General features: G+C 35.7%; 1 protein-coding gene across 1 annotated transcript in view; it reads left to right on the forward strand.

The window, feature by feature from the left end:
- The window catches only part of LOC134743762 (sonic hedgehog protein), a 61,547-nt gene extending 46,092 nt beyond the window's left edge, over nt 1-15,455 (forward strand). Inside the window, exons 3-4 of the mRNA XM_063677409.1 lie at nt 11,333-11,475; nt 12,728-15,455. Of these exons, the coding sequence (XP_063533479.1) occupies nt 11,333-11,475; nt 12,728-13,192 (608 nt within the window). The 3' untranslated portion in view covers nt 13,193-15,455. The remainder of the gene's footprint in view (nt 1-11,332; nt 11,476-12,727) is intronic.
- The last annotated feature ends 6,217 nt before the right edge of the window (nt 15,456-21,672 follow it).

Raw genomic sequence — 21,672 nt, forward strand, 5'->3', positions numbered from 1 at the left:
TTAAAAATCAGATTTTGAAGATCATGTCATCTGTTGACTACTAGTCAAATCAGTTTCTTTTTTCGAATTGTCAAAACGATTTTGTTACTATGGAATTTATATGAAACACTAGCATGTGATGTGACGGCACAATCAAATTACCTACTCTTTATAGTTTTATACGAATTTTAAAATAGAAATTGTGTCTAAAAATAACTGCTGTCTAAGATTCTCTATTAATCTTCTGGTGCTTTATTTCATGCATGGTGTAAAATAATTTATTTTAAATACAGTCAAACACCCTTGGCGACAGAAGCCGCCAGTTTTATGCGTAATGCGATTGTTTTTTGCTTCCATTTTGTATTGATATCGTTTCAAGTCTGATTGGCAAACTTATTTTGTATTTTTGAGCGGAATGCAAAAATTAAGGATTTTTATGACGATGCTACTGATGTATATTATAATTCTTGTTTAACTGATAAATACTATTATGTAAGTTCAACTAATGACTAAAGGGGCCCAATGACTATCAGTCTGACGATATCGATCTGTCAGTTGTTCGGAACTGTCAAATTTTTGTTCTAACTGACAGGCCGATATTGTCCGCCGGACTGTTAGTTAGTGGGCCCCTTTATGCATCTAAGCTACTTTGTCTGCTTTAGATGATGATGACGATTGATAAAAACTATCCTAGACCTATATTGACCGGAATATAGACCGTGATAACTTCTTGTATTGTTGTCTAGTGAAACTAACCGTGAATCATTTCAAACTGTTAAAAACTTTCCTATTTTGGCACCAAACTATCTCCATAATAAATTTCATCTATTTAAATCGGTTCGGCTGTTTAAACGTGAAAAGGTAACTGACAGACAGAGTTACTTCCGCAATTATACGTAAATACGTAAAAGAATGTTAGTACTAAATTATATTTTGCATGAAATTCATATATACTCCTAGATTCTACACCCTATTTGTAAGTACTTACTAATAGATACCTACTAATTTTTACATAAACTGTATCATCTTATGTTTATCTTGAAGTTAAATACTTTTATAGCTCACCAGTGCGTCACATGCTTTATAAAAAACTTATTAAGCGGCATCAATTTGTCTCTAGAAAAACTCGTCGGCGATAAAAAAATGTCCCTCCTTTTATGTCTAATGCAGTAAAAAGTGTTCTGGCGCACATGGCGTTATGTGTCTAGTTTAGTTTCTTACTAACCGCTCCTTAAAAAGAGATCATGAGCGCTATTCGAGGCGTTTCAATGATAGCTTGATATATCGCTAATTTAATGACATAGTAATATCAAAGAGGATATAATAAGATATAATAAAAGCGGTACTGTCATAGTAAATTTTGTAACCACTGTAAATTCACTGCCATCTATCGACATACTTTAAAACTAAAAATGAAGATTTATAAAAATACGTTAAAATGTATTTAAATATGGATAAATGATTTTTTATTTGCATTAATTATTTTTATATGATCTTGACCCATGTTCTTTCACTGATATATATGCGTTAAAATTATAAATAACAAACGAAACCGTCAACGCCCTCTATACAAGAGTAGGCCAAAGCTAGTGGCGCCATCTGATCGAGAATCAAATTTTCGTTATTTTCGAGGCGCGTTTTTTCCTTAGACTGTATCCATCTATTACGGAGTTATTATCTTTGGTAATATAAAGATCGGAGGGCCGCAGAGGTAAAGGCAAGCCTAAGTACAGATGGTTGGACGGCGTATACTAGGACATCAGGACATTAGGAGTGAAATGTTGGCGAAGTAAAGCCACAAAAATAGATCGGACTGGAGATATTTGCTTGACCAGGCCCACCCGCGGCTGTAGTGCCTCAGATGATGATGATGATAAATATAAAAAACTAAATTCACCATATATCAATTTTATATTTAATCAATCAATTTTATACCTATGAAGCAGGGGGTCCCGAGTTTTATTCCCGGTAAGGGCATTTATTTGTGAATTTATCACGAATATTTGTTTTTGAGTTATGGTAGTCATATACATATAATACCTATGTATTTATCTATATACATAGGTCACTAGATATATTTACTTATATATAATAGATTTTAATTTTAAAAAAGTCGGCGTGGGCTAAGGACGATTTACGAACATTTTATACATTTTAACAAAAAAAAAATTACATAAAAAAAGCATTTTTTCGGCCAATCATTGTCTATGTAAATATAGTATTAAAAAGTATACGTGATAGGCCACATCTTTGTATCATATTTGTCTATAACAAATTTGATTGCAAAACATATCTAGTGACATTATGTAAGTATGTTTATCGCCGCCTAATAGTATCTATAGTACAAGCTTAGTGTAGTCCAAACTAAATATTGACGACAATCCAATAAAAATCTAATATTTATTTATTATCGTTTATGACCAAATGTACTTATTCGAAGCGATATTTTGTTATATTTTCATTAAAGCAATATTACAAGTTATCATTAAATTAACTTGAATATAGCTTTATGGTATTACACCTCAGGCGTCGAAAAACGTAACAGAATTTTCTACAGAGCAAAACCATTTGACGTAAACGTGGAAGTAAATCTAACTCTCGTTTGACTTGGATACTACTACTAAGAAACTAGTCGTCAAATTAGGTCTGAATATATATAATTCGTCTATAAGATTCAACAAATGAAGCCTCAAACGTTCTTATAAGCTTCAAAATTGTTCAAAATAGAGAACAAAGCCATTTAGCCAAAATAGAGTTTACCTTTTTGGGTATATTAAATAACCATAAATCAGGTCAGTATTGTTGTGTGTCTTTTGAGTTTGATCTGTTGTGTTTTCGTCACAAATTGAATAGATTCTGACCACGGTAACTTTGCACAAAATTAGCAGCAAGAATTAATATATCTCTAATATAAGCTCCATATTTGACGTAGCACTTGGTATGAAAATTTAGCGTGGGGATACTCAAGACCATGGAGAGTATATAAAGGAGCCAAATCTCTATGTATGAAAAGTGTCCATCAAAAACAGTAATTAGGCGGCGCCACCATACACCGAAATACTACCAAAAACAACCTACGTAATTTGGTCGGGTTATTTGTTGCCTTATATGGTTCATGTTATACTCATGTTTCAGAGCCTAACTAGCGCCACCGGAGAGATTAGGAACTATTATTTAAAGCTAAAAGCGGTCACTTTTGCAACAATTCTGCTATAAGAGATTGGCATCCTTTCTATACCATCCATACTCAAGACATTTATAATTTTATTATACAGAAGAAATAACTTTATGGTTCTGTGGTATTCCAATAATTAAAAAAAAACCTTAGTATAGTCCGGCAAAAAATTGTAGAAAATAAATGAGGGCGCCACTTCCTACTTAACTGTCACATTTTTGACGTAAAATGCTGAAACATGGCAACAATTTAGTATGGATTTTTTTTAGTTTAATTTTATTTAATTTCTACTATTTTATGTCGCACCATACTTCTTTGCGTATCGGCCGTACCTTAAATTTACTGGAAAACATCACATGATTAATTTTAATTTGAATAATTTGAATGGGGGCCAGGCAGGTCTTAGTTTCGTATGAAAATTCCTTCCTTTTTTTTACCTTTTGCTACTTGCACATATGGAAATCCAACGAAATTTCGAATGTCACAAACGGTGGTTATAGGTAGGGCAGCAAGCATGTCTTCTATAAGTGGTTCTAAGAACGCGATGGGCAGTTAAGGTTTGACCGTCAAAGACGGCCACAGACGAGCACAAATACTGAATGTCAATCATACACGCATTCAAATAAGGTTTACTATGGCGTATTATCTGAAATAATCATAGCGTTTAACGGGTTAAGGTTTGACACGGCTGGTAAATGGGGCGTGACCGTCGGGTCACGACGACTCAAGGACGACCGACGAATGTCATTAGGTGCACTGAGGATTTGGTCAGGGGCGCTATTCAAGGTGTTGTAATGATGGTTTGTGACATGACGGTCAAAAGATTAAATTTGTAGAAGTAAGACAAAGTGTCGAATCATTTGTTTTTGATTTGATTATAAATTTCCTGCATAGAGTAACTTATACTAGAGCGGTACTGTCATAGTAAATTTTGTAACCCCAGTAAATTCACTGCCATCTGTCGACACACTTTAAAACTAAAAATAAATATTTATAAAAATACGATAAAATGTATTTAAATATGGATAAATGATTTTTTTATTTGCATTAATTATTTTTATATGGTTTTGACCCATGTTCTTTCACTGGTATGCGTTAAAATTATAAATAACAAACGAAACAGTCAACGCCCTCTATACGAGTGTAGGCCAAAACTAGTGGCGCCATCTGATCGAGAATCAAATTTTCGTGATTTTCGAGGCACGTTTTTTTCTTAGACTGTATCCATCTATTACGGAGTTATATATATCTTTGATTTCCTGTTACATATTTACCATCATAAAAATAAATAAACATGCACTTAGTGACTACGACAAAATTAGAATGGATATTTAAAAAACCTAATTAAGAATAAGCCTATTTGTTCGGTTTGATAAAAAAGATTATAAAATATATTGGAAATTTGGCACCGTTAAATTGAATATGAATTATGAACACATACACTATACAATAAAAGTGTACCTTTATACTAGGTATTTTATGTCGCAAGTTCTTATTGATCTAATGACATTTAACTTGACATTTTTGTACCGATTATGAGACAAGTTTTAAAGTGCATGTTGTACCAGTGAAGCAGACACTATAAAAGGTAAACAACATTTAAATTATTTGAATAAAATTTCTATTACATGACATTATCGCCGTTCAGTGTCGTTTAGGGTCCATATTGATATTACGTCAAAAATGGTTACTTCTGGATGAGATTAGCTCAGGATCTGGACGAGTGGCGTATTGGAAGAGAGGCTTATGCTCAGCATGGGGCGATAAAGGGCTGATATGATGATGATGATGATGATTGATATAAATTAAGGTTATACAGACCTTAAATAAACACAAAAATGCATTTTAAACGATATATTGTATGCGCTTTTGAAAGACCTTTTAGTTTGCGTGAAGATTTAACGATGTAAGTAATTTTGATTCTTTTTTGTAAAAAATTGAATTAATTTTTAATGACAATTTATATTTTTATATTTTATCTGGTACAGTCAGCATCAATAGCAGCAAATAGAATAAAGAGCCAAAAGTATCTGCAATCCTTTAATACTTACATATAGAGATAGGTACTAGGTAGGTACCTAGTATCTCGAAATATAGGTATATTTCTACAGTTCGCATTTGATTGTTTTACCCGTTACTTTTGTTACTGACTGTAGGTAGGTTAAGAAGTTATATTTCCTAAAACCATATTATCTGGTAGTGAATTTTGCCACTAGGTATTCATTTTTAATAACACTTAAATAAATACAGCTAATTACGTTTTCCAAAGTTATCAAAGCCACTCAAGAAGTGAAGAGTCATAATGATTTTGAGTTTTATTAATTTTGAATCCAGAACACGTTAGGATATTTAAATCGTGGAATGCCAGTAACCGTATTCCAACCGGTTATGAGGTTACGGCGAATGCCGTTTATGTGGTGCCCTTCGAAACTAAAAAGGGCTTGGGCACCATCGATGCTCATCAGCCATTTACTTTGATTTTATGTAGCCATTGTCCATTAATTAATAAACATATTAATTAACAGACATGTTTTAAATGAAAGGATTCAGAGAATATTCGCAGACATTAAATGTTCTTTATTTTATTAGAAATACAACAGATGGGTACCTACATAAGATTACTTACAAATAGAAGATATTATATTTACTGTACAAAAGTGCTTTAATCGCTTTAAGGGCACCTATTATTTTATAAAACTTTTTAACATTATAACCGCAACAATAACATTAATACCGCAGTTATTGGGGGTGAACTGAAAACTAGCTCTGTGGCTGCCACAGCAAATGCTGGGATCATCCCTTTTGTCACACTGCTTGTTATTTTCTTGTTTTTATTATTTTTTCTGTTTTATGTTCTTGTATTGTGTATAACTATGTGAGTGGCAATAAATCATTATTCTATTCTATTCTAATACAATTAATTAATTCTAATTTCAAATATACTTGAGCAAAAAAAATCTATTAGGTAGCAATAATATGTCAGGACATAGACAGTAATATTTTAGACATAGTTGGATGGATCCAATAGGAAAAGAAAAACGATAACTTGACATTAATTTGTTAAATACCTAGTGTAGTTATATTATGAAACTAAAAACCTTCAGAAGATTCATAAACCCAGATGCCAGTTTATTTGTTACTTTGTGGTTTTAGAAGCCTGGTGGTAGTAGAAAACTTTGCCAAATGTTAGCTGCTGTTACCAAGTACTTACATAGGTAGGTACCTATAATCAAAATTTATTTATATCTTATTTCTGACTTTACAAACCACCTATCACCGCGAATACAAATGCGTGTTCATAAGATCCATTACGTAGTAGGAAGCAGGCGGTCGAGCGTGCGTGCGAAAGGCTCTGCGCCTGCGACACCCGAGCCGCCACATCCCGGAGGTTGCGGTCTTCGCGACGTTCCCACAGGATTTTAGGGGCCACACGTTGAAGGCTGATGTGAAGGATTTTTAAGGTTCATTCATTTTTATTGAGGTTATCCGTTATGGGAAATGACGTGGGTTAATCACAGTAGGTACCTACCTGAAGTGCGATCCGCTACTACTGGCTACTAGCTGTATTTCCGAATATGTACTTACTAACACAGTGTACCAAATGAAATGCAGTTGTGATAAAAATTATAAACACGAGATTTTTTGGCTATCGAATTAAAGATCAGTTCTAAAAATGTTTTCTCCAAATATCGCGTTAAGTTACTGAAAGTTGATCCTCTGAAGAGAAAATACCCACCTAGAGAAAACCCACTCCACTTCGGTCTCTTTTCAAATAAAGTAAAAGGTAGGCCTGTTACCTCTACATATTACTACCCAGGTAGCAAAATGACGTCAAATGACGTCAGCGACGTCATAATGACGTAATAATGCCGTCATTATGACGTCGCTGACGTCATTTTGCTACCTGGGTACTACTACTACGATGTTACTGCTACTGCATAATTTTATCTTTAAATTAGGCTATTTATCGTCAATAGTTAAAAATAAGTGTTGACTAATAAGTGCTAAAATGAACAAAGAATGACTTAAGTACGACCTCGGCAATGAACTTAAAAGTTTGAAACAATCTATCCGCTATGCAAATTTAGATAAGACATCGAACTTGGCAACATTGTGTAGGTGTTTAAAAAAAGCAAAAGTTGTCGCTTGAAATCGCTTACAATCAAGTTAAAGTTTTGCATAATTGAATAAACCGGCCGCTGCCGTCTCTAACGAGTGATCTCTATTTATTTGTATTTTATGCGAGACTCATCATATATCAGCAACTACCAGTCAATACTCTATTCGATATAAAGTTATAATGAGGTCTCGGTGCCATAGCTCGTAACTTATGGTAATAAGAGCTGACACGATTTGCATATTTTATTGAAAAGTCGTCGCTTATCTTACTTAGGCACATTTTCCCATTCACAATTTGTAGCAACGACATCAACGTATGATTCATCTGGTTAAATCAGGTAAAATGAGTTGATTGAATATTTTATAGTAATTCAATACTGTTGATAGTTAGGTATAAATATTAGGGAGACATATAAAAAGTCAAAAATGCGCGTTTTTCCAGAGATAAGACCTAGCTAGATCGATTTTTCGCCCCCGAAAATCCCCGTATAGCAAATTTCCTCGAAATCGTTAGAGCCGTTTCCGAGATCCTCGAAATAAATAAATATATATATACATGAATTGCTCGTTTAGTTGCTCGCTAGGTCTTATCTCTGGGAAAAAGCGCATTTTTGAGTTTTTATGTTTTTTAAATTCCAAAAAAATGTTAATTACCAGGCAATTTCGCTCTGTAACGCTTGTTCTAATAATTATAAGAATAATAATATTTATTGCATAGCGGCTTTAGGACTATTTGACATAATAAAGTCCGTAGTTTCCCTAAAGGTAATATCAATTTCTGACATACACTTGACTTCAAAATAGACGACCAATTACAAACTTTCACGCGCATGGAAAACAAAAACGTAGATGAATTATGAAGTGTGTCACGTGTGTTCACCGGGTAAGGTCCGCCCGCTCTCCCGGTGGTCCTCGCGGGGCGGGGTCTCCGCGGCCACTCGCGGCGCCCGCGCCGCCGCCCCGCTAGGCGGAGGGGAGGGGAGCTCCACTTATCGGCACATCTTCGGTTAAAGTATGTTATCTGTTCACGCACTTTATGGATAGCGGCGTTCACATACAGATGGAAATGAGGTTTTGACTGGGAAATTTTGAAGTAAATAGGTGCTCTGAAGCATTGTGATTGTTTAGTGGATTTTTAAATGAAACTAGGTATAATGGCTAATTCGACCGCATAATTATGCATTAATCAAGTAGATAAGAATATGTTTTAAGTAGTATTACGACGCAGAAAGTAATATAAATTTAAATTCTTTGAGAGTTTTTGTATGTACCTATATACTTAGGTACGTTTATTATATCCGCTTTATCTACTCATAAAGATTAATGCCCGATTTGCAATGTCAAATATACCTACTTATAAATAGATTACGCAAACGATGATTTGATCACTTAACACGCTCCTTTTATTAGGTAATTCAATTCCCAAGTTGATTAACAAAAACGCATATCCCGCCCATGCCTGTTTTAAGTAAACATTTGATTTCAAAACTAGTAACGAAATTCGTTATAAACGAATAGGCAAGTAAGGCTGGTTTGTTTTGGTGTTATCTTGTAATGCGCAACCTTCTCAGACCGTTGAACCAAGTCCTTATCGCAACATCTTTAGCCGTCGAACGTTACTCGTCTCACGTCATACCGTACTTTGACTGTTGGTCGGTTCACGGAAACTGATTCCTAATTCTATTATTAGGCAGAAGCCTAGGTATCCATTCCATCTAACTAAATAGGTTAGGTTAGTCGTTTTTGCACCCAAAATTATAATCATATCATTATATAAATGGTAACAATGGTCAATTAAATATCCAGCAGAAACGCTGACATATTTTTTACTACCCCACATCTATTACCAAGTTCTTTAGCGGTCATGGTGTCTGTTAATATATTATCTGTAAGATGAATTGCATCCCGATGCGAAAAAAAAACGCAAAGGTGGCCGACGCCTATTCAATGATTCGTGTGATGCGTTGAACAACAAACAAATATCGACAATAAGCGCTTGACTTTGAACGAAATCTAATTTGTGCGGTTATTGTATAACGCGTCCGGAGGGGCGAGGCTTTGTGAGCAGAGATCGCCTGGATTTATCGGTCGGTTACACAACAAATCAAAATTTAACGAGCTCACGCAAACGACGCCATCGGCTTTTCCATGTAGTGACGTATTGGCTTCTTCTTGTTCATTTGCGCATGTAATTGCACACCCTGTGTAATGTTGCCGATAATGAATAAGGGCCAAGCGCGTTTCCATTTCCTTTGCTCTTACACCCTTTTGCAATAGTGACGTGGTTTTGCAACCTTACTGCTTAGTAGCCTGTGCAAGGCGAAGCAAGCGGCAGCTTACGGACAACCGCTTTCCCCTAATCTTAGGAATACCATTTAGCTTCACGTAAACACTTTTTGCAATACTTTGGAATCCGAGATTACGGACAAGTACAGTTTAAGCTGGATAAAGATTTAGGTAAATAATATTAGATTATAAACAAATATGTTAACGGAGTTAACCTGAGCTAGGTAAACTTTTTTGATTAGTTCTTTAAAGTACAATGGTAAAAAGATTTAGTAAAACGGATTGAAATCCGCTAAAATTCGTGTAAGCGATTACTTAGGGGTTCGGAATTCCGTGGGAAGCTCGCGGTAACAAGAGAGGCAGCTTACCTGCGAGCTCCCACCGATAGCCTGCTCGGTCACATTCGCTTTGTTTCGCATCTTATCGGATTTTAATTACCGGCGCATTATTCCTTAAAGGGATATGACTGCTCCGAGCTAATTTACTATCGTCCTCTGCACGATTTTATGTTCGCGAGTTTATTTTATTGCCTTTACTCGCGCCGTGTACGGGACACGCGAACGCGATGCATGTTCGTTTCATATTGATGCTTTATGGTTGACGTGAAATTGAATAAGCCACGTCGAATATCAATGTATAAAGTATAAAGGATCAAAAAGGATATGCGTATAATATTATGATTAAAAATAAACCGATTTATAGAAGCTGTAGGTACCTAAAGCTAAAGCACAGCAGTACCTATGTATTTAATTTTGATTTAATCTAATTCATTGGGTTGCTTAAACATTTTAAGGAGTAATTCGTGGTTTAAATACCTATTGCTCAAGGACATATGAATGCAAATTAATATAGACTATAAGTAGGTATGTACTCTGTTTTTTCGGTCAAATGAATTCCTTTGATGTCCTAATTTTAAAGTAGCAAGTTGATATCTTCGAAGGAGATAATTAATTGTTACCCTCGCGAATAAACACTGTTTTTGTTTTTGTCTTGAAACAGACTTACCATAATTTCTCTAACATTTCGTTTAATTTTACATACCTACTGTTACTTACAAGTTTCACTTTGTGGTTCCAAAGTTTGTGTTCATCATTTTGGAATGTGTATTAAAATACAAAGTACATACATATTAATAATTAAGCCCTGTTTATTCCTTAATACTATTTTAGTAACATTTCAATTATCATCATAATTTTACATAATTTAATTAATAAAAGTCAATTTATTAGGTGCATGCAAACATTATTATTTATAACTATTATTAAGGACCTCTCTCTAGAGAGTAAAGTACATGCTTACTCGTAATAGCATTATAAACCTTTGTTAACAAAATATTTTTTCTATAAAAACGTTAGGACAAAACTTGACTATTACTTAACTATAATTAGGGAATAAAATACATTTCCTAATTAAGTAGGTAGGTATTATAATTTGTGTGTGGATAGTAGTTAAGTATATGAACTGAAATAGATGTCATGTAGGTACTTACTTACGAAAGAAAAGCCGCGAATGCAGAAAACGCTAGTTCGACCCCAGCCCTGGGCATTGAAGGCCTTTTTAAATTTTACTGTCATATATATATTAAATTCATTTTATTTGATTGTTTACTGTAAATAAAATTACCTAATATATACAGAGTTTACAAGCTTTTATTTAACTTATAATAAGAATAAGAAACCATTTATCTTGCCCTGTTTGTTTGCATTTATTGGAAAAGTTGAGCTCTTTTGACTTTATGAACACCTTCTAACAGTGAACATACATCGTTTACAGAATCGTCAAGTGGCATGGGTGCAGGCTGTTTCCCGGGCGGCGCGGTGGTGCACACTCCGGAGGGCGCGCGAGATATCGGCACCCTGCGGATAGGGGACCAAGTGCTCGCTGCTGATGACAGCGGAAAGATGGTGTACTCGGAGGTGAGGCTTGCTCAATATCTATCTATCTATGACGACTGCTCAATGACTGCTCATTGCAATACTTCATGTAATTATTTAAAGATTCTCTTCAATTAAGGGGGTGCAGGAATACATAATTAGGGCTCCGTATCAAAAAGTACAAAAGATACACTTATGGTGCGACTCTGTCCGTCTGTCACATTGCTAAATATCTCGAGAACTACTTAAGCTACCGATTTGAAATTTAGAATAGTTATGAAAAACGCTAACCCAGACATCTTGGAAGTGTATTTTTTTTAATAATTTTTATTAATTATGGAAAATACCCAATTTAAAGAGGGGGCAAGATTTCAAACTCTAGTTACCAGGTCAAGTGGGATATCATTTGAAAGAGCTCAAATTGAACATTACAAAGCATATTTTTTTGTAAGGAAAAAAATGGAGGTAGGTATGAAGGAAAATGTGAAAAAAAAACATTTCTACATTATAATGTCATTATCATAAATATTACAGGAAAAATATAATCACACTTTTATCTAGAAAACTTTTGTTTTAATTAACAAAGAACATTTACTCATTAATTTTCAATTTAAGCCCCTTTGCGGGAATTAATATAATTGAAATTTCTATGAGATTTATAAATACTGATAAATGTTTTCTTTCAAATAAAACAAGAATTGTTGAAATCGGTTCATAAAGAATTATCCCTGAAAAACCAACATACATACAGGTCGCGCAAATTAGTTAGCCAATTTGCCGATATATGGCGCTGTAAACAATTATGCTTAGCCATTACAATTGTGCTTCTGGTCAAAAGTCTCGTGATTATAGTAACATGAGAAAATTTAAAGTTTGTTTGTACGGAACCCTCGGTGCGCGAGGTAAACGAACTCGCACTTGACCAGTTTTTTTACATTGTTGCAACTCATAACATAGGTTATACTCGCACCGTGATACAAAAAACACAAAAAAAGTTACGTGATGATTAAATATTACTTAGGTACTACTTAACCCCAAAGAAAATCTTCAAGGGAATTAATTAACTATCCCTTAAGGGCCTCAAGCATCAGACATTTTGTCCCATCGATCGCTAAAGCCTCCGAGAATAATTTAAGCTAAGAAACGAGATACTGAAACGGGATGCGAACGGATAATTGGGTTCACTCCGATAGCTACGGTATTATTGCGGCGCCCTTTCTTTGGATTTGGTGTTCGACAAATCCGTCAAGAGTTTATAGGACTAAATACTAAAGCCTATATTCAATGTTTTCAGGTTGTAACATTCATCGACCGCGATCCAAACGCGACTCGAAGATTTATAGAAGTGACAGCAGAGAACGGCGTAGCGATCACGGCTACTCCGTCACATCTGCTCCTGCTGGCGGCCGCGGACGGCTGGCGGGAGGCGTTCGCGGGCGACGTGCGGCCCGGCGACGTGCTGCTCACGCGCGGCACCGCCGGCGTCATGCGGCCTTCGCGCGTCACGCACACCCGACCCGTGCACAAGCGCGGGGTGTTCGCGCCGCTTACGAAAACGGGCACGGTCATAGTCGACGACGCGCTAGCGTCCTGCTACGCCGTAGTCAAGAGCCACTCGCTGGCGCACGCCGCCATGGCGCCGCTCCGCTGGACGGCCGGCTGGAGCTCCGCCGACAGCCCCCGGGGCGTCCACTGGTACGCCAGCGCGCTCTACTACGTCGGAGACGTCGTGTTACCGTCGTCGTACTCCTACCATTGATATTGTTAAGTGAAAGTGGAACTTGCCGCGTCGCACGCGGGTCGTGCACCGCTCGGACGACTGTAAATAGAACCCAGTGTAAATATCCCGCCACTGTAAATATATTCGACTAGAAATGTTCGACAACGATTTATATATATATCCGATAGGAATTAATTTATTAAGTAGTCTTAGGACGTAAATTGAGATCGCATAGGTATTATTTAGTTCAAAGTTTTGAATATTTGTAAATTGTGTCGGTATTGTTATTCTGCACAATGCAGAAATAATTAAATGTATGCGCTTATGTCTTTTTAAGTATTTACCAGATAACTGTAAGTGAACGAGTTAGAGTTAGAGATGTAAGGTGCGGACTAAAGTTATTTTTCGTTAGAGATCCCTATAATAGTTTGGCATGTTCAGTCGGCCGTCCGATCATCACTGTTATGATGCTGTTCTCCGACTCTCTCTTGTAACCGTGTTCCATGCCTCTAATCGTTTGGCTTGCTAACATAGATGGATCAATTACAGATTTAGGTTTTGAAATGTGTTGTAGCCTATGAATTTTGCCTAAATCCTCACAATTACCTCTCCGCCATAATTTTTCGTGGATTCCGGCAAGTTTGATATCCTGCGACACAATTTTTCTTTCCCGCGCCTTTAAGTTGAGAAATTGGAATCAGTCCGTTTAGTTTAACAACCCATAAACCATTTGCGAATATGATGGCACGTTACGTTACGTTAAGTTTCAGTTTCCTTATCTTGGGAAACTGAAACAACGTATAACTCAACTTACGCAACGCAACTAAAACTCGAGGGAAGTTGGACGTTGTTTAGTTTTTCTACAACCCGTATGCACGAACATCATTAGAAAATGATAAAATTGTGATCTTGGTACCTAAAACAGTGCCTTAAGATTTATTTATTGTTATTTATAAGCTTTTTATTTATAAATTGACGATAACTAATAGATTTAACTTAAACCTACCTTAACTTATTTTCGCATGACATGTTTTCCACTTTCTTTCTTAATTTATTTCTCTCCCGATTCTTCATTAATTTATGCCTCTCTTTTGTTTATATACTTTTCGTTTCAAATGAAATGTTTGACTGTGCCTTATTTTATACATTTAACGTTTAATGTGGTCTGAGTAATTCATGCTTGTCAAATCTATGAAATATTTAGGGGTGTATTCTTAGCTTTAGCTTCCTTTGTATAAGTAAGCCGTTGCCAACTGATGTTACAAACGCGTTGTTAGCAAGTGCCGTTTGACAATGGCTACAGATCGTATCAAAGATCGTGAACTGATGTTTGGGTTCCTATAGTTTGATTTAGTAAAATGTTGTTCGTTGGCTGGCAACACCGTTTAGAAATAATATAAACTTGCTTCCAAATTCTACTGCAGTTACAAACTTTTTTACAATGAGCATAATGATCACTGTACAGTCAACCGAATGGAAACATAGATACATAAAACCATTTCATGTATTAACCTGATTTTTACGCCTAAGTGACGTTATACACAATACGAAAGGCTTCCATTTTTTGAGTGTACGTGTTTCTAGACATGGCCTAAAAGGACTTATACAATAAATTTATTCATATAATAAGAATATACTTACGTAGCAGGTAAATCTGAAAGCTTTAACTAATATTTTGACAATAATATAATGCCATAAGGTTGCCATACAAGCAGTTTAGTTTAAAAAACAGAAACTGAACTGTTCAACTTGACTTTGAAAAGCACAACAAGTTAAATATAATTTAATATTGTGAATATAACACTTAAATAGGTACCTAGGGTAAAACCGATCTTAAAACGTACACATTTGAATGTGACAAGGTGGCGTTTGTGTAAGTTGGTTTTACTAGGGAAAAGTTGTGGCATAAAAAGTAGGTAGGTAACTTAATTAAAATATTTAGATTATCAAGCAAGTCTATTAATATCTGACAAGGAATAATTTGATGTTTGACATGTTCATAAGTGTATGATATCTTTACCTATTATGTCATTATTTGGTAGACAAGTTTAGGTAAATTTACTCAATGTATAGGAATAAAATACAAAAATGTATTGTGCTTTTTATATTATTTATTTATTGCTGTTATTTCGTAACAATATAAAAAATCTCCAATCAACTTAAGTTGTTCTATTATTTCCCTAGATATTTTTAGGTACATCATAAACATATGAAATGACGAGTAGATTTCAGTATGGTTGGTCTGAAAAATAGACGCTTTATGTATAATAATCAAAATAAACTGTTGGCTTTGTGAAAACGGCTCAGTGTTTTCTTTTAAAATAATTTTGCTAAATATGAAACTAATCATTTCATATATAGCCATTATAAAAGTATTTTTTAAATAGCCAATTTGTTGAAAATGTCTACAAACGTTTTACGTGACAGCTACCCATATAAAAACCAGCCAAGTGCGAGTCGGACTCGAAGGGTTCCGTACCATTCCGCAAAAAACGACAAAAAAATCACGTCTGTTGTATGTTAGCCCCACTTAAATATTATTTTATTCTGTTTTTAATATTTGTTGTTATAGCGGCAACAGAAATACATCATCTGTGAAAATTTCAACTGTCTAGCTATCACGGTTCATGAGATACAGCCTGGTGACAGACGGACAGACCGACAAGGTCCCGTTTTTACCCTTTGGGTACGGAACCCTAAAAATGAACTATCATAGGGGCCATCATTCGACTAGAGAGGTATAATGTCCGTATTTATTTGAGATTCGGTTCGGACAAATTTAACGTAACTATGGCAAAAATAAATGGTTAATTTCTTAATAAATTACGGCTAAAAAGAACTTTACTAAGAAAGTATAAAATTACGCGACTGTAAATTGTAAATTACAAGGTACAAACCTATTACCTAATCAATTTCCTTCGTGTATAATAGAAATTACTAAGTAAACGCTTATATGACACTTGACGTGACTTCGTGTGCTAGTGGCGCCAACTGGTGAGCAAATACGGTAGCCCTATTACCATCGTTATAGAATTGTGGCAAGTTTTGAACCCGCCGATTTTATTTCTGTGAATGTCCGTTTAAAATCTGCTTGAAGCCAGATTCAAATTTAACTACTTGTTTTAATCTACAAGTTTTAACGTTTGTTGTTTTGATCTCATTTTAATAGAATAGAATAGAATAGAAAACGTTTATTGTAAAAATCTACATACAGCACCATACAAATTTAAAAAGAAGAAGATCTTATACACTAACACGTAAAATTACAAGTAGCTTATACTAACATGCAATAATTACAATATTGATGCTGCTATAGAGGCTACAAATGGACACCACTCAGCATATGCTCTAACATATAGGTATATGCTACAGCGCTGGTCTTCCGTGGAGCCCAGGGCAAGAAGATAGCTCAGAACAGTAAAGGCAGTAACTAACAATTAGGACAAATTAGAAACAATATACAAGGAAAAATTTGAAAGTGGATGTGGAAGTGAGTGGTTTGGGAATATGTAAAAATATATATAAAGAGGTGTAAGTCAAGCATGTATTTAGTTTAATATATAGTGGAGCATATATGCCTTAAGGCGTTAGATCTGCCATTGTACCATCATGTATTGAGCAAAAAATATTAAAGAAACATATATATATATATATATATATATATTTATATATATATATAAAATGGAATAAATAAATAATGATTAAATTTATAAAATACAATAACTAATAAATATTTGTGAGTTAGTACTTGGTAGTTAGTTGTAAATAGGATTTTAGAGAAGGCATCGATCGACGATTTAAACTAACAGAAAAATATCCGTTATGTTCAATATCACTCACGCAAATAAGTAAGACACCTATGGAATAATCTAGCTAAGATGCATGGAACGCGAGGAACACGGCAGTTGCAAGCTGAAAAGATATCGTTTAAATTTAAGTTTAAAAGTGAATAATGTTTTAGAGTTACGTATTGGAGGGGGTATGTTGTTCCAGCATTTCGTAGCAGAGTAGCGAAAACTGCCACGAAACGCTGCTGAACTGCCGTGTCTCGGACAGATTAGTCGAATAGCATCTCTCATAGGGCGGGTGGAGTACGACAACTTGTTAAAAAGGTATTGGGGCTGTTGAAAATTTACTACACCGAAAAGTAAGGTCGCAAAATGCAACGATCGACGTGCTTCCATTTTCAACATCTTACCAGTGTTAAGATAAGGGGTGACATGAGTACGTGGAGGTATGGGGAAACAGAAACGGGCACAGGCATTCTGGATGCGTTGAAGGAGTGCCTTTGAACGAGCCAGTAAGCAACCGTTGATCACAGTATCGACATAGTTGAGTTTAGATAATATTAAGGTGTCGCATAATTTTATTCTAAGGTCGACACTGAGATATTGACGAACCTGGTATAGTACTTTCAATCTATAGTAGCAATTTTTAGCGACATCGATCACATGTTGTTCAAAACGCAAGCGCTCGTCTAAGAGTAGGCCAAGGTTCCGGGCTGCAGAGACTCGCTCGAGGCGATCACTTCCGAGCATAACATTAATATCAAAGCTGGTTACTTTGTCAACTTGGCCTTTAGTGCCAAGCACTAGAAACTTTGACTGTCACACTGTCCAGACCATACGTCGATACGATCAAGATCCTGATTCAACAGCTCCAAAGCAGTTTGTGTCTCCCGTGGATGGATCGTTTTATAGTAGATCATCTGCATACATGTGATAGTGACAGTTCTTTATACAACTCGTAATGTCTGCCACGTACAAAATAAACAAAACGGGACCCAGAATCGATAAATTTTGATACTACCTTGAAGATCGCTCACGCTGATCGGTGCATGCGAAATGAAGTGAAAGTCGAGCATGAGACGCACGCCAATCACCAAACAAATCGTCAAGGTCGTGTCAAGACCAGTTCAAAACCATAACAAATTGTTACATTAGAATCGACTTCTTTGCTTCAGAAAACTCATTGGTATGGCCACGGACTTTAATTGATGATCCATTTAGAGTTCAAGCTAATGTGGTTGTCAGTACTTGTAGTAAAATGTCCAACATAAAGTAAACCATAAATGGCTTGACAATTAAAGTCCTTGACTGTTATGTACAGTAAGACGGGTTCGACCCTCGACATTCAGCTTGGAAGCCGCACACTCTACCGCTCTGCTACATGCACTGCTGCAGCTGCCGCCGAGCCGCCGGTAGTTAAGGAATAGGGTATTCCACGAACTTTTATTGAGGTATCAGTCGATCAGGTTTGTTTTAAGGATCAAATGTCTGTATGGGACCCATTGTCTTAACTTAAAGCGATACAAAAGTCACAAAGTCTGGCACCCACACTTTACTGACGAAACGCTTCTAACAAATTGGCATTACATCGTGACGTCAGCATGTAACGTCGCTATTGCTTAGAAGCCGCGGAAAACAAGGAAATTGCGATTTTGTCGGGAAATATTGCGTTTATGTATATTGTTGCTATACAATACATATTTTTAATAAAATGTAAGGAATCGAATGGTACCATTATTTTTTTCCTATTTGGAAAAAAAAATTAAACTGAAGTTTTGTATTTATTTATTATTCCCATATATTTTTTAACTTTTGTTTTTTTTTTATTAAATAGGAGGCAAACGAGCAGACGGATCACCTGATGGAAAGCGATTACCGCCGCCCATGGACACCCGCAACACCAGAGGGGTTGTAAGTGCGTTGCCGGCCTTTAAGATGGGAATACGCTCTTTTCTTGAAGGTTTGAAGGTCATATCGGTCCGGAAATACCGCAGGCGACAGTTCATTCCACAGTTTAGCTGTGCGAGGCAGGAAGTAGGCGAGGCAGGATTTATTGGGATAAATTGCTCATTTTATATCTATTTAACTAGATTTAGTTATAAAATTCAACATGTGAAAACAACCCTAATAACCCTATTGAAATATCTTAAAATCTATATGAATTTTTAAGGCGCAAAAAAAATGTTTAAGATCAGTTTGTAGATTACAATTAATGGAAACCTGTAAACCACATTTCATTAGGTTCAATATACTAACCCTGCCATGTCTATACATTTTTGAAACTGCGGTTTACATTAGAAACAACATCGATCAATTTTCAATGTTTAAAAGTGCTCGCAGATGCGAAAAAATTTACATCCAATCCGTGAACTCGGCTTTGCTTGCTAAAAGTATCTTTGGGATGGCACCAAATATACAATAAGTTGCCAAAACATATTATTGCAATAGATAATGTAACTGAATTTAAGAAATGCCTGTATGACTTTTTGGTACAAAAAGCATACTATTCGATAATGGAATATTTACTCGACATATTTTGAATTTAAGTTGTTTTAGTTTTAAGTACACTTAGTTTATAATTCAATTAATTTAATTTTCAATTTAGTACACTCTTATTTTGTTTGACATTTAACATATTACTTTCGTTTGACATCTGTTATAATTAGTGCATGCTCCATCTCTTCTTGGTTATATTTGTATGCCAAATGGCAAAACATAGTGAAACATAAATTATTGTATAAGAACTATATTTAACCTATGTTTACAAATAAATAAATTTTGATTTTGATTTTTTGATTTTTTTGATTTTGAATGCGGTCAAAAACTGCCAGGAACTCAAGTCTGTAGGCTGTGGTTTATATTTCATTGGATTTAGCATGTTCAATGAAATGTTTGTTTTGAAATTTTGCGTTAATATTACATATTTTAAATCAATTTGTATTGTTACAACTACTGAATACGGCGCCTTTCGCAGTTATAATAGCAAAAACTTTTTCTTTGGTATTAATTTAACAGATCACTGAGCGATGAATATAATAATACGGGATTCTCTGCCTCTGGCTTGCCTTGGCCGGCCGGCCAGAGTGGTCGTTAGAGCCATAAGCTCCAGGAAGTGAAATATGCATAAGACGCCAGTTGGCACAGTGGCTGTTAACAGCCACTGTACCAACGTTAACATAGGCATAAGTGAGAGGTGAGGTAAAAGGGGCACCAATTTTGGTGTCTAGCCATAGTAGTTGCCGCGCACCGCTACGGAACGGACGGCTGCTTGCGCTTACGCCACCTAGCGGTCATAGCTGTCGTAATAGACGCGTTTTGTTAGAGAGTGAACCTTGTGTACCTAGTACTATTATTTATTCTGTGTCAGAGAGTAAATCACCATAGTGCACTTAGACTATACACAGTATTTTGAAAAGTTAAATAATTTACCCATTTCGCAAGTTTTTTTATGATTGTAAGAAAAAGGTAAATTTAAGAAATAAACCATGATCTGCTTCATAAATTTGTAAAAAAAAAAAAAAATTGTAAATAAGTGGCGCACACCTCTCGACACCCCGCACCCCTGAGCCACTCACACCGGTGTTGCCCTTGAGCCATCCTAGATATAGATGTCACTTTTTGTGGGGGCCCAGCCCATCTTGTGAGGGCGAGTCACCGTCTGCCGGAAATAAAATTGCGTACAGTTGTATTAATAGAAATTGCATAGATAATAGGTACCATATATAATATATAACGTACATAGTATATCCTAGTATAAGGGCACCGAAAGCGCCCCATTAAAAGAGCACGTGAAAATTAAATGCTGAGTATGTACCGTACCACGAAGTTGCAGTACATAGATGCACGTAGCACGCACGAAGCGGCCGAATACGAAGGGTTACTTGAACCATCCCACTAACCAGGGGTTAAGCGGATAAACCGTTAACCCAATCCTACAAAGATTTAGGTAATTCTTACAAAAATATTTCAGGATCCAATTTTGGCTTGGGTAATATTTTCTTTTGATAGATTAATGAAGCGAAATATAAATATTATTGTAAACATACGAGTATGACTATATTTGTAAAAGTAGATCGCAGTGTAACCGGGAAAGTGTGTGTGTGTGTGTGTGTGTGTGTGTGTGTGTGTGTGTGTGTGTGTGTGTGTGTGTGTGTGTGTGTGTGTGTGTGTGTGTGTGTGTGTGTGTGTGTGTGTGTGTGTGTGTGTGTGTGTGTGTGTGTGTGTGTGTGTTAATACTATAAGCTCAGGTTAAAAGGTTCTGTATCTATTACCATCTAAGCAAACTTTAATTAAAGCTATAAATATTTACGTTCGTCAACGCCATGAATTAAGTTTTTTTTTTTTTTTCAAAAGGTTTTCCGCGCACAGGCACAATCCGTACTAATAAGTGCAGAAGTAACTCAACTGCGTGTGTCTACCTATCTAAATACTATGTCATCGCACTTAGGCTTAAACCGCTGAACGGATTTAAGTACCCAAAAAGGCCCAAAGGTACCTACGTTGACAAAGAATTGTTAGAAGTATTTTTCTTATTTACCTTTTACAAAATATAAATAAAGGAATACGAGGAACGCGCTGTTGTATGAAGGTTGTCCTTCTTAGGAATGTAATTAATTGTAATTAGAATCATTGGGTTATTCCCACTAGTTTCCACCAAGTTGTTACCAGTGGTAACTACTGGGAATTTTTTTGTCACCTTTTACCACTGAAACAAAAATTTCCAGTTGTTAC

Source organism: Cydia strobilella, chromosome 8, assembly GCF_947568885.1.
Source record: "Cydia strobilella chromosome 8, ilCydStro3.1, whole genome shotgun sequence".
NCBI lineage: Eukaryota > Metazoa > Arthropoda > Insecta > Lepidoptera > Tortricidae > Cydia > Cydia strobilella.